The 12,290-nt window shown below is 37.4% G+C and overlaps 1 protein-coding gene across 1 annotated transcript in view; it reads right to left on the minus strand.

Annotated features, from left to right (window-relative positions):
* The window catches only part of LOC117717611 (leukocyte surface antigen CD47-like), a 54,423-nt gene that overhangs the window by 5,867 nt on the left and 36,266 nt on the right, over positions 1 to 12,290 (minus strand). Inside the window, exons 5-6 of the mRNA XM_034514860.1 lie at positions 5,656 to 5,763; positions 4,453 to 4,548 (exon numbers count right to left, since the gene is read on the minus strand). Of these exons, the coding sequence (XP_034370751.1) occupies positions 4,453 to 4,548; positions 5,656 to 5,763 (204 nt within the window). The remainder of the gene's footprint in view (positions 1 to 4,452; positions 4,549 to 5,655; positions 5,764 to 12,290) is intronic.

A 12,290-nucleotide genomic window follows, 5' to 3' on the forward strand; every position in this document is an offset into this window, starting at 1 on the left:
AAACCGGAGAGAGCACACACTAGCAGCTTGACAGCACAGCTGAAAGCTCTAGAACAAAAAGAAGCAAATACACCCAGTAAGAGTAGAGGGCAGAAAATAAGCAAACTCAGGGCTTTAATCAACCAAGTAGAAACAAAAAGAACTATGCAAAGAATCAACAAAACCAGGAGCTGGTTCTTTGAGAAAATCAACAAGATAGATAAACCCTTAGCCGGACTGACCAAAGGGCACAGAGACAGTATCCAAATTAATAAAATCAGAACTGAAAAGGGAGACATAATAACAGAAACTGAGGAAATTAAAAAAAATCATCAGATCCTATTACAAAGACCTATACTCAACAAAATTGGAAAATCTGGATGAAATGGACAATTTTCTAGACAGATACCAGGTACCAAAATTAAATCAAGAGCAGATAAACCATCTAAACAATCCCATAATCCTTAAAGAAATAGAAGCAGTCATTAAAAACCTCCCCACCAAAAAAAAGTCTGGGACCAGATGGTTTTAGTGCAGAATTTTATCAGACCTTCAACAAAGACCTAATACCAATTCTCTTCAAAATATTCCACAGAATAGAAACACTACCCAATTTGTTCTATGAAGCCACAATCATGCCCATACCTAAAATACAAAGATACAACAAAGAAAGAGAACTTCAGACCAATCTCCCTTTATGAATATCAATGCAAAAATACTCAATAAAATTTTGGCAAACCAAATCCAAAAACATATCAAAACAATCATCCATCATGATCAAGGCTTTATCCCAGGAATGCAGGGATGGTTCAATATATGAAACTCTATCAACGTAATCCACTATATAAACAAACTCAAAGAAAAAAACCACATCAATATACCACTAGATGCTGAGAAACCAATTTGACAAAATCCAACACCCCTTTATTGTCAAAGTCCTGGAAAGATAAGGAATTCAAGGCCTATACCTAAACATAATAAAAGTGATATGCAGCAAGCCAGTAGCCAACATCAAACTTAATGGAGAGAAACTTGAGGCAGTCTCACTAAAATTAGGGACTAGACAAGCCTGTCCACTCTTTCCCTACCTATTCAATATAGTATTCAGATTCCTAGCCAGAGCATTTAGACACCAAAGGAAAGACAAAGGGATACAAATTCCAAAGTCAGAAGCGAAAATATCACTATTTGCAGATGATATGATAGTATACTTAGGTGACCCAAAACTTCCACCAGAGAACTCCTAAACCTGGTAAACAACTTCAGCAAAGTGGCTGGATATAAAATTAATTCAAACAAATCAGTAGCCTTCCTCTATTTAAAAGATAAAAAGGCTGAGAAAGAAATCTCCCATGCTCATGGATTGGCAGGATCAATTTAGTAAAAATGGTCATCTTGCCAAAGCAATCTACAGATTCCTCATCAAATTTCCAACTCAATTCTTAATAGAGATAGAAAGAGCAATTGCAAATTCATTTGAAATAACAAAAAATCCAGAATAGCAAAAATTATTCTCAACGATAAAAACTTCTGGGGAAATCACCATTCCTGACCTCGAGCTGTACTACAGAGCAAAAGTGATTAAAAAATCTTCATGGTATTGGTACAGAGACAGGCATAAAGATCAGTGGAATAGAAATGAAGACCCAGAAATGAACCCACACACCCATGGCCACTTGATCTTTGACAAAGGAGCTAAAACCACCCAGCGGAAAACGGACAGCATTTTCAACAAGTAGTGTGGATTCAACTGGAGGTCACCATGTAGAAGAATGCAAACTGATCTATTCTTATTTCCTTGTACAATGCTCAAGTCCAAGTGGATCAAGGACTTCCACATAAAACCAGGTACACTGAAAGTAACAGAAAGAAAGTAGGGAAAAGCTTCAGATACTTGGGCACAGGGGGGAAAGTTCCTGAACAGAACACAAATTTCTTATGCTCTAAGATGAAGAATTGACAAATGAGACCTCATAATACTGCAAATAAGGCAAAGGACCCTGTTAATAGAACAAAATGGCAACCAACAGATTGGGAAAAGATCTTTACCAATCTTATATCTGATAGAGGGCTAATATTCAATATGAAAGAACTCAACATATTAGACTCCAGAATAACAAATAACCCTATTTAAAAATGGGGTACAAAGCTAAACAAAAAATTGTCAACTGAGGAAACTTGAATGTCTGAGAAGCACCTAAAGAAAATTTTAACACCCTTAGTCATCAGGGAAATGCAAATCAAAACAACACTGAGATTATCCTTCACACTAGTCAAAATGGCTAAGATCAAAAACTCAGGTGACAAAAGATGTTGGTGAGGATGTGGAGAAAGAGGAACACTCCTCCACTGTTGGTAGGATTGCAAGCTTGTGCAACTACTCAGTCTGGTGATTCCTCAGAAAATTGGACATAGCATTACCTGAGGACCCAGCTGTACCACTCCATGGCATACACCCAAAAGATGCTCCAACACACAACAAGGACACATGCTTTACTATGTTCATAGCAGCCTTATGTATAATAGCCAAAAGCTGGAAAGAACCCAGATGTCCCTCAACAGAGGAATGGATACAGAAAATGTGGTACATTTACACAATGGAGTATTACTCAGCTATTGAAAACAATGAATTTATGAAATTTTTAGGCAAATGGATGGAACTATAAAATATCATCCTGAGTGAGGTAACACAGTCATAAAAGAACACACATGGTATGCACTCATCTGATAAGTGGATATTGGCCCAAAAGCTCACAATACCCAAGACATAACTCACAGACTATAGGAAGCTCATGAAGAAGGAAGACCAAAGTGTGGGTGCTTTGGTTCTTCTTAGAAGGAGTGACAAAATACTCTTGGGAGCAAATATGGTGACAAAGTGTGGAACAGAAACTGAAGGAGGGGCCGTCCAGAGACTGTTACACCTGGGTACCCATCCCATGTGCAGTCACCAAATGCAGCTGCTGCTGTGGATGCCAGGAAGTGCATGCTGACAGGAGCCTGATATAGCTGTCTCCTTAGAAGCTCTGCCAGAGTCTGACAGATACAGAGAGAGGCAGATGCTCACAGCTAACCATTGAACAGATCATGGGTTTCCCAGTGGAGGAGTGAGAGAGAAGACTGAAGGAGCTGAAGGGGTTTGCAGCCCCACGGGAAGAGCAACAATATCAACTAACTGGAGCTCCCAAGGTCTAAACCACCAGCCTGGGAGCACATAGAGTAGGACCCATGGCTCCAGTTGTATATGTAGGGGAGGATGGCCTTGTTGGGCATAGGTGGGAGAGGTGATCCTTGGTCCAGTGAAGGGTGGATGCCCTAGTGTAGGGTAATTTGAAGGTGGGGGGGTTGGGAGTGGATGGGTGGGTGGGGGCACACCTTCATAGAAGCAGGAGGAGAAAAGATGGCATAGTGGTATCTGGGGGGCAGGAGAATGGGAAAGGGGATAATGTCTGAAGTGTAAACAAATAAAATAGCCAATAAAAAAACAATAGCATGGAAAATATTTTCAATAAACCAAATTTTATGAAAATCAGTATTAAAACAAATAGAAAACTTCCCCTCTGCTGGTTAGTTTTCATAGTGTTAGAAGGTGCTCTGCATATTTCTGGGGTACAGAAGCCATCAGTGATTTTCCCCAGTATAGCCCCTGCATGCTACAATAGCAACCTGGCCTGGCAGGATGCACTTATTGGTACATTAGTGGCACAACTGCTTTGAGAACTGACACTTGCTCAACAGGAGGACATTTCATGCTTGGTATAACAATCCTGGTCAAAAAGCCATTGCTGGGGTGTTCACAGGGAGGGTAGAACCTGTTATTTTTATTTTACTAAATGATCACATTGTCAAATTGCACTCTGAAGATTTTATACTCAATACACCTGGGTTTCTCTCTACCTTCATCATAAAGTTTCTTTCCTGCAGTGAGAAACAGTCAGATGAGAATAAGGGACTGAGAAACTTTACCAACAACTAGGTCCAGAGAATATTTTGGAAGAGTTAAAAACAATGTTGGAGCCTGATGATAGGAAAGACTGCCATGAATTGCTGTCTACAGGACATGACTTGCCTATCACTTTTATGAACTTATAGTCACTCTGGTTACCTGTGCAGGACCATCAGATGATCAAGACCATCAAAATCCTGGGCTAGACAGTGGAGGTGTTCTATAAGATCCACCCTTACTAAGGAGTTATTGGTGGACAAAGGTAGGTGTCCAGTGCCCCAATGGGTGGCTTCAAACTCATTCATATATGGCTAGCACTAAGTGGACTTAGTAGGCTATCAATTTTAAAAAATGAGAAGACTTGAATTTTGAGAAGAACATGGTGGAGGATATGGAAGCAGTGAAAGGAGGAATTGAAGGAGGGTTGAGAAAAATGGTTAAAAATTAAATAATAAAAGGTTTTACTCAAAATGCTGTCTTTGAAATGTAAAGGTATTTAAAATCATGTTAGAACAACAAATGCTTACCTGGCTTAAACTTTACATACTGAAGAACTGCAGGCATCACTGAAGGACTAATGAGGCAAAAAAGCCCATAGCTTTTGATTTTTGAATCTTTAACTCCTGTTAACAAACAGAAATTTATTTCTCTGTGTGTTTCTTCAGCTCGCAAAGTTAATGTACTGAATTTATTAAATTCATTGCCCTGAATACTGCAGTCATAAACTATAAAATGTTGAAAATATTTTCTTCCAAATTTACAATGACTCAACATTTTTCAATCGCTTCAGACCAAAGTCAATGAACCTAAATCTTAACGTCAGAGTTTCCTCACATGAAAGCCTTCATTTGGCTTTCACTCTTTAACTGCCTTATGTAATTCCAGATGATAAACTTGCCCTCACCTTCAACCACCCACTCATTCTCAGTATTCAGCCTGTACCCCAAGCCAAATAAGCTGCTCCTACACGTTGTCTCCTGATTTCGTCACTTCCCCAGGCCTGGAAGCTAACAGAGTCACCAAATCTGTTCCTAAGATCCTCCTGTGCCACAGCGTCCCCAAGAGAGCAGTGGCCGGCTATGGTCTGCTATGCTGAGCCCAGGCTTTGCTTTCCTTCCCATCTTCTCTCTGCCTCTATTTCCCACTCACACTTCCCCCTCTCAGCTGCAACGAGCACTTCAGACAGACACAGCTCCGGGTGTATGCCCATTTCCACATCTTAGACAGGGAGCTTTGCCTCCAGAGTGGGTTGAATGGGCGATCCCATTACATTCTCACCTTCCTGTCCCCAAAACCTCTGTGACTGTATGACAAAGAGACAATTAAGGATTTAGAATGAAGATCTTAAACTGAGTTAAACGAGTACGTTTAATTTAAATTGCATTGCCAACACACAAACACAAACTGAACACAGAGAACGGGGTGACGGAGAAGATGGAACAGAGATGGGAGCTACTCTGGCACTAGCTAAGGAAAGCCAGACATTGTCTGGAAACACTGTAAGTTACAAGAGGCAGGAAATAGAATAGATCCCCTTGCCGCCTGATGCTGAGGGCACCACGGTTTCAGGCATAGGGAGGAGGTCCAGATCCTTGAGGAATTTTCTGTTCTTTGAAGCCACATTATCTGCTGCAGTCTGTCCCGACAGCTGTAGGAATCAATACACTCCCTTTCCGGATCTTCCTCACACCAGCCCCCCGACACCCCAGCCCAGTCCCTGTGTGTCTTACCTGAGAGAAAAAAGATGACTCCAAACAAGGCATCGAAGGTGAACAATAGTCCAAAAGTACATAAAAAAACAATTTTCGTATTCGTCCAGTTGAATTTATATTTTCGTACTTAAAAAAAAGAAAGAAATAATTACATAAACTTTATCAGAAACAAAGGTATTTCCATAACACATAAGGTACAAAGACAAACTGACAACTCCGTGAAATTGGGTAACCCTTAAATAAAACCCATTACTACTACCACTTATAAGCAATTGATAGGTAGGGCCATGACAACGTGTATGTAAAGCATGTATGAGGGTGGCCCTTAGTTCTAATCTATTTTACAGAGGAAATCATAACAGCTTTCTTAATTAGGGCATTTTTAAGTTTCCATGACAATCTTTTTATGTGGAAGTAGGTCTGTACATTATTACGTTAAAACTTTGAGCGTAATACCTAAATTTCACACTGTAAATCTCCCAGTTACATGCTACTCTTCGGTATATTTAGTGTTCTGTGACAAGCAAAGTGATTCCAGACTAAATACCACATAGTAGCGATTTGCACAAAACTAATAGGCAGAAACTAGTTACTCAGCAATATAGGAAAAAGAGAACCAAGCCCCACATGGTGTGAAATTTAATAAAGCATCTAGAAATTTAGGAAATTTGTTTTGAAAAAGAACACTAAGTGTTGAGTAAATTATATGCTGGTCAAATTCTGATGGAAGAAAAGGCCAGAAGTTATAGCTAAGATGTTAAAACAAAGACATACACCAAGGGGTCAAGGATCAATCACAGAAATCATTGCTCCTAACAAGGCTTATCCATGTGTCTGCATCCTCATGTGTCTGTACCTTCATGTGTCTGCATCCTCATGTGTCTGTACTTTGCCTGAGACAACAGGCTTAATAACACATTATTTTCCTCTTTAGTGGATGTTATGTTTGATTAAATGAGAGGTATTCAGTGGGAGATGGCAATTAGAGAGAAATTCTTAAATTTTCAGTTTTCTTTGACTTTTATTCTAATAAAATGAATACATTAAATAAATAAAAATCATCGAACTGCACAGTACCATGATTTAAAAGAAATCTATGTTTTCGAATGAGACAACCACCTGAAAATGATTTATTATTGTACTTACTAATCTTCTGAGGGTTGTACCTCCAGTGGGCCATGAAAGTCTTCTAGGACCCATTTCTTAAAAATATCACTATCATATAAGGGTTCTACCACACTTACTGGATCCTCTAACTCTCCAATGATTAAGCCTCTAAATCCACGGCCTTTGGGCAACAAGTTTAAACCACACCCAAGCCACTAAGAGAAAACTATAAAAATCAATAAGGAAAACGTTTGTAGGTTCCTAAAATATACCAGTTAATTTTTCTAGATAAATTTTTTCCCTTGATTGCTTCCTATGTTATATTATGTAAGGTGACCTCTATTAACTTTTAAAAATAAAATTGTAAAAATATAGCTGCCTCTGAATCCATTGATTATGGGTTCATGCCAATAAAATAATTCTGTCTATTGAGTACAAATCCTGGACTTGGACACGAAGAAATAGATACAGACATATGGTCATAGGTCTCCACAAAAGGAGACCTACATTTGATTCGTAATTTTGAAAGCAGATGAAAATCTTGACAAAGCAAGGAATTCTCACAGGAAAGAGAAGGCAGTGAGAGTTAGAAAGCATGCAGAAATATTGACATTTATGAAGGAGGATGTAAAAGATGTCTCAAAAGTTAAGGACACTGACTCATGTGTTCCCTGAATGCACGTGGTGGCTCACAACCACCTGTAACTCCAATTCCCTTTGTGGGTCTCTGCATGCATTTTGTGTACATAAAATGAGGCAAACACACACACTCACACACCCACACACGTATAATAAATGAACAAATAAAAATAAAAATATAGATTATTATAAAGAAAATAACTGTAACTTAGTTGAACAAAGAGCAAGAGGGAGAATCCCAACCCTCCCCAACCCTGTTCTTAGTCTGTCAGTAAAAGGAAAAGTGAAAAATTTCCAGAAGACACTGCAAATAAAAATTTTGAACTCCAGACTCACAAACTTCATAAAGCAGGTGCCCAGGATAAACACCTAGACCCTCTGTGCCATCCTATGCCATTAACCTGGATAAGGTCATAAGAAGATCAAATTTCTCTGCTGAGAAGATTAGAAAATTGCACAGCCACTGTCCTAAAACTTTCAAGTATCCTCCCAACCCACTAGGACCCAGAAGAGCACAGAACCATGTGGATGCCTGGTAGAGTTGGCTTGCACTAGAACTCAGTAGAGCAAGTATATTTTAATCAAAACCTCAGACACAGGCATTCCAGCTCCTAGTAAGATGAAGATATCCACCAGCACAAGAAAAATACATACTTGAGCCTGGTTACATCAGAAGCTCAGGCATTGGGATCAACAGTACAGAGAATTGGAGTACCCAGGACAATCTGAAGATGGGAGATAACTGGTTAAGAAGTGTTTTATGGGAAACTCTCAAGGTAGCATTCATCCCTGTTGATACTAAGTTAGGGACTCAACTCAATAGGCATCTTGTCCAAACCCCATCCTATCTGGTCAGTCAGATTTGAACTGGAGACATAGGTAATCAGCTGTCACACTACCAACATTAAATTTAGGACAACACAGGGAGGGGAGAGATATTAACTGATTGTTATATTTTTGCTTTTATTTCATATAGGTACTTTTAGTTTGCTGCCTGTTGTGATGACTAACTCCAATGACCACAAGCAACTTGGAGAAGAAAGGGTTTCCATTGCAGCTTGTGTTTCATCATGAAGAGAAGTTAGGGCAGGACCTCAAGTCAGTAACTGAAGCTACTTATTCTCTTTCTTTCTTTCTTTCTTTCTTTCTTTCTTTCTTTCTTTCTTTCTTTCTTTCTTTCTCTTTCTTTCTTTCTTTCTTTTCTTTTGTTCTTTTTTCTGTCAACTTGACACAAGCTAAAATAATCTAGGAAAAGGTGTGTACAATTGAGAAAATGTCTCAATTAGATTGGCTTGTAGGCAAGTCTATGGTGGCATTTAAAAAATTAATAATTAATCTTGGAGGTCCCAGGACACTCTAGGCAATGGTCCTGGACTGTATAAGAAAGCTGACTGAATAAGTTTTGGGGAACTAGACAGTAGTAGCACTCTGCTATGACACTTCTTCAGTTCTTGCCTCCAGGTTCCTGCCTTGAGTTCCTGCCCTGACTTCCTTTTATGATGAACTATAAGTCGTAAGTTGAAATAAACCCTTTCCTTTCCAAGTTCCTTTTGGTAAGAGTGTTTATCATAGCAACAGAAAGCAGACTACCATCCTTTCCCATTAACATTCTTTTCATCTATTTTTGCTACTATTTTTAATAATAATTCCCAGTTATACCCAGATTATTTCCTTTCCTGTCTTGTATCTGGTAATTATATCTAAGCATATGTTCTTACTATCCTGTTCTTTTATTCTCTAAAAGTTATTGGGGTTGAAGAATCAATTGTTTTAAATTCACTAATACTGTCCTTTCATAGAGGGTTTATTAAAAATTATACTTAATTCTGCAATTAATATTCTACTCACAAAGTGGTGCTAGAGACTGCCTTTAGTACCCCAAGAGTCTGGATACTAATTGAGGGAGCAAACTCAATCCCAGTAGGACCTAGCTCCCTTTGAACATTGCAAATACTTTAATACCAAAAAGCTATACACATTGTCTTATTTTTAATTCAACCAATGGCCTAATTTAAGCCGTATAAGTCCTAATGCAAAAAGCATGAGTAGTAAGACGAACCAATTAAATCACATTTATCTACACTAACATTTGACAAGTAGATGTTAAGCCAAGAGTAGTTAAAAGAAATAAAGAACACCATTTCCTGTTGATTAAAGGAACAACCCACTAGGGAAATACTACAATTCTAAACATCAGCAAGCTCAGTTTCATAGAGCAAATTCTGCTAGACAGTTAAAGCAAAGACCATAGTGGGTGATGATGGTACTCCAGTTTCATCAGTAGACAGGCCATCACCTAACAAACATCATTAAAGCAATATCACATTTAAATGACACTATAGATCAAATGGACTTATCAGACATTTACAGAATATTCTACCCAAAGCCTTTAGAATGCTGATTGTTCTCAGAAGCTCAAGAAATGCTCTTATAAATGCAAATGCTATTTTAGGTCACAAAGCAAGTCTCGACAAATATAAAAAAATTGAATTTATTATATTCTATCTGATCATGGTGTAGTAGAACTAGAAATCACCAGCAAGAAAAATTACAGAGGATGTAGAAACCCATGGAGACAGAATGATACAAAATTGAACAATGAACAGGTTACCGAGGAAATAGGGAGAGAAATTCAAAAGTTCTTAGAAATGAATGATAATGAAAATGTAGCACATTAGAACATCTAGAATACAAGGAACACAGTTCTAAAAGGGAGCCTTGTAGCTATAAAAATCTTAATGTGAGGGAAATGTAAATAAATAACTAATGAAGCACCTGGGAGTGTTAGAGAAATAGTAACAAGCTAAGTCCAAATTATAAGATGGAATGCAAGAAAAAAATGAAACACAATACAAAAACACTGGATCAAACAGCTAGTCTTGAAAGATTTAACAAACTAATACAGCTTTGGTCAAACAATAAAAAGAAGGTGAGAATAGCCAAAGTAATAAAATTAGAGATGAAAGAGGAACATCAAAACAGATCCCAATGAAATTCCTCAGTGTACTTTGAAAATCTGTAATTCAAAGAATTGTAAAACATCAAAGAAAGGGATACATTTCTAGACTCACGTGACCTATTAAAATTAAATCAAGAGGATGTAAATTAGAACAAATGATAAAAGGAAAAGGTATTAAAGGGAGGTTATAAACAACTCAAATGGATATATAACTAACCAGTTATGGTGGTGTGCATTTTTAAACTCAGACCTCCGGATGTAGGATCTCTGAATTCAAGGAGAGCCCGGTCTACATAGTGAGTATCAAGCCAGCTGTGCTTATATAGAAAGACAAAAAATTCTCCCAAGTGAAACTCCAAGGCCTACATGTATTCCCGAAGATCAGTGCTCCTCATATTATTCAAATAAATAGAAAGGGAAGGGCACATTAAACTCAATGTATGGAGCCAGTTTTATTCTGATGCCAAAACCAGATAAAGACACAATTGTAGGCCAATCTCTTTGCTGTACAAAACCACACAAGTATTTCAATAATATATTAGCAAAAATATTTCAACAACACATTAAACAACATTATTCATGATGACCAAATCTCTGAATCTCCAGCAATACAATTATGGTTTAATAGACTCAAATCAACCACAGAATCAAGGACTGAATCACACAAGCACATCAATAGATTCAGAAAGTTTTTTTTTTTTTTTTTTTTTTTTTTTTTTTTTTTTTTTTTTTTTTTTTTTTTTTACAAAGACCAACATCCCTTCATGAAAAAAGACAATCCAAAACTAAACATACTTCATCATAAGAAAGACTATTGGGTGTCAAACCTATATTCAATGTCAATGAGCTGGAGAACTCAAAGCATCTCCAACAACATCTGGAACAAGAGGTGGCTACTTTCTCCACTCTTATTTTGTATAAAGTATTAGCTCTATTTATTCTTATATTAGATTTAAACTTGAAAGTGTTAGCTAGAGCAAAAAGACGAGAGAAAGAAACTAAAGGGATTCAAAAAGAAAAAAAATTGTCCCAGTCTGTGGATAATGTGACCCTGTATGTATGATAGACTCAATCTTATAGAATATATTAAGAGGAAACAAGCACTTTCACCAAAACAACAAGATGAAAGACCAACATATAAAAATTAATAGCCTTCATATATGCCAATAAATACCCTGCTGATAAAATATCAGTCAGAAAAACACGCCCTCAAGCAGTTCCTTAAGGAATTCCCAAGAACAAACTTGGCAAGGCAACTTGAATGTCCATACAGTAAAAAGAATAAAATACTGAAGAAACAAACTGAAGAAATTACATGATGAAAAGTACACCATGCTCATGAATCAGAATCTATCAATTGTGAAACTTGCAGTCTACAGATCCAATGCAGTCCTCACCAAAATTCTAGTGATGTCTTCCATAGAAGTATATAAAAGAAATAAAGTTTACAAGAAGCAGAACAAAACAAAACCCCAAACCATCAACACCACCACCATCAACAACAATACAGCTGGTCAAAACAATCCTTACCAAAAAGAACACTGCATTTCTACTTCTACTTCAGATCTGTTGTAATATGAACAGCATGATAGTGGAATAAAACCGCCCTGCAGATAATGAAATCTAATACAGAATACCCAGAAATAAAAGCACACAACTGTAATCACCTAATATTTGACAATGATGCTAGAAATATACCTTGGAGAAAACATACTCTACAACAAATGATGCTGGGGAAAATTTATATATTGTTAAAACAGGAAATTCAACCTGTATCTCTCATCCAATTAAAAAAAAATCAAGATGGGTTAGAGACCTTGATGTAAAATCTGGAACTATAGAACTTTTCAAAGGGAATATTTAAAGACATAGGCATGGGTTTTCTGACTGAAACCACAACAACTGAGGCAATAAAACCATGAATTTAAAAAATGGGGTTGTGTGAAAT

Source organism: Arvicanthis niloticus, chromosome 12, assembly GCF_011762505.2.
Source record: "Arvicanthis niloticus isolate mArvNil1 chromosome 12, mArvNil1.pat.X, whole genome shotgun sequence".
NCBI classification, from domain to species: domain Eukaryota; kingdom Metazoa; phylum Chordata; class Mammalia; order Rodentia; family Muridae; genus Arvicanthis; species Arvicanthis niloticus.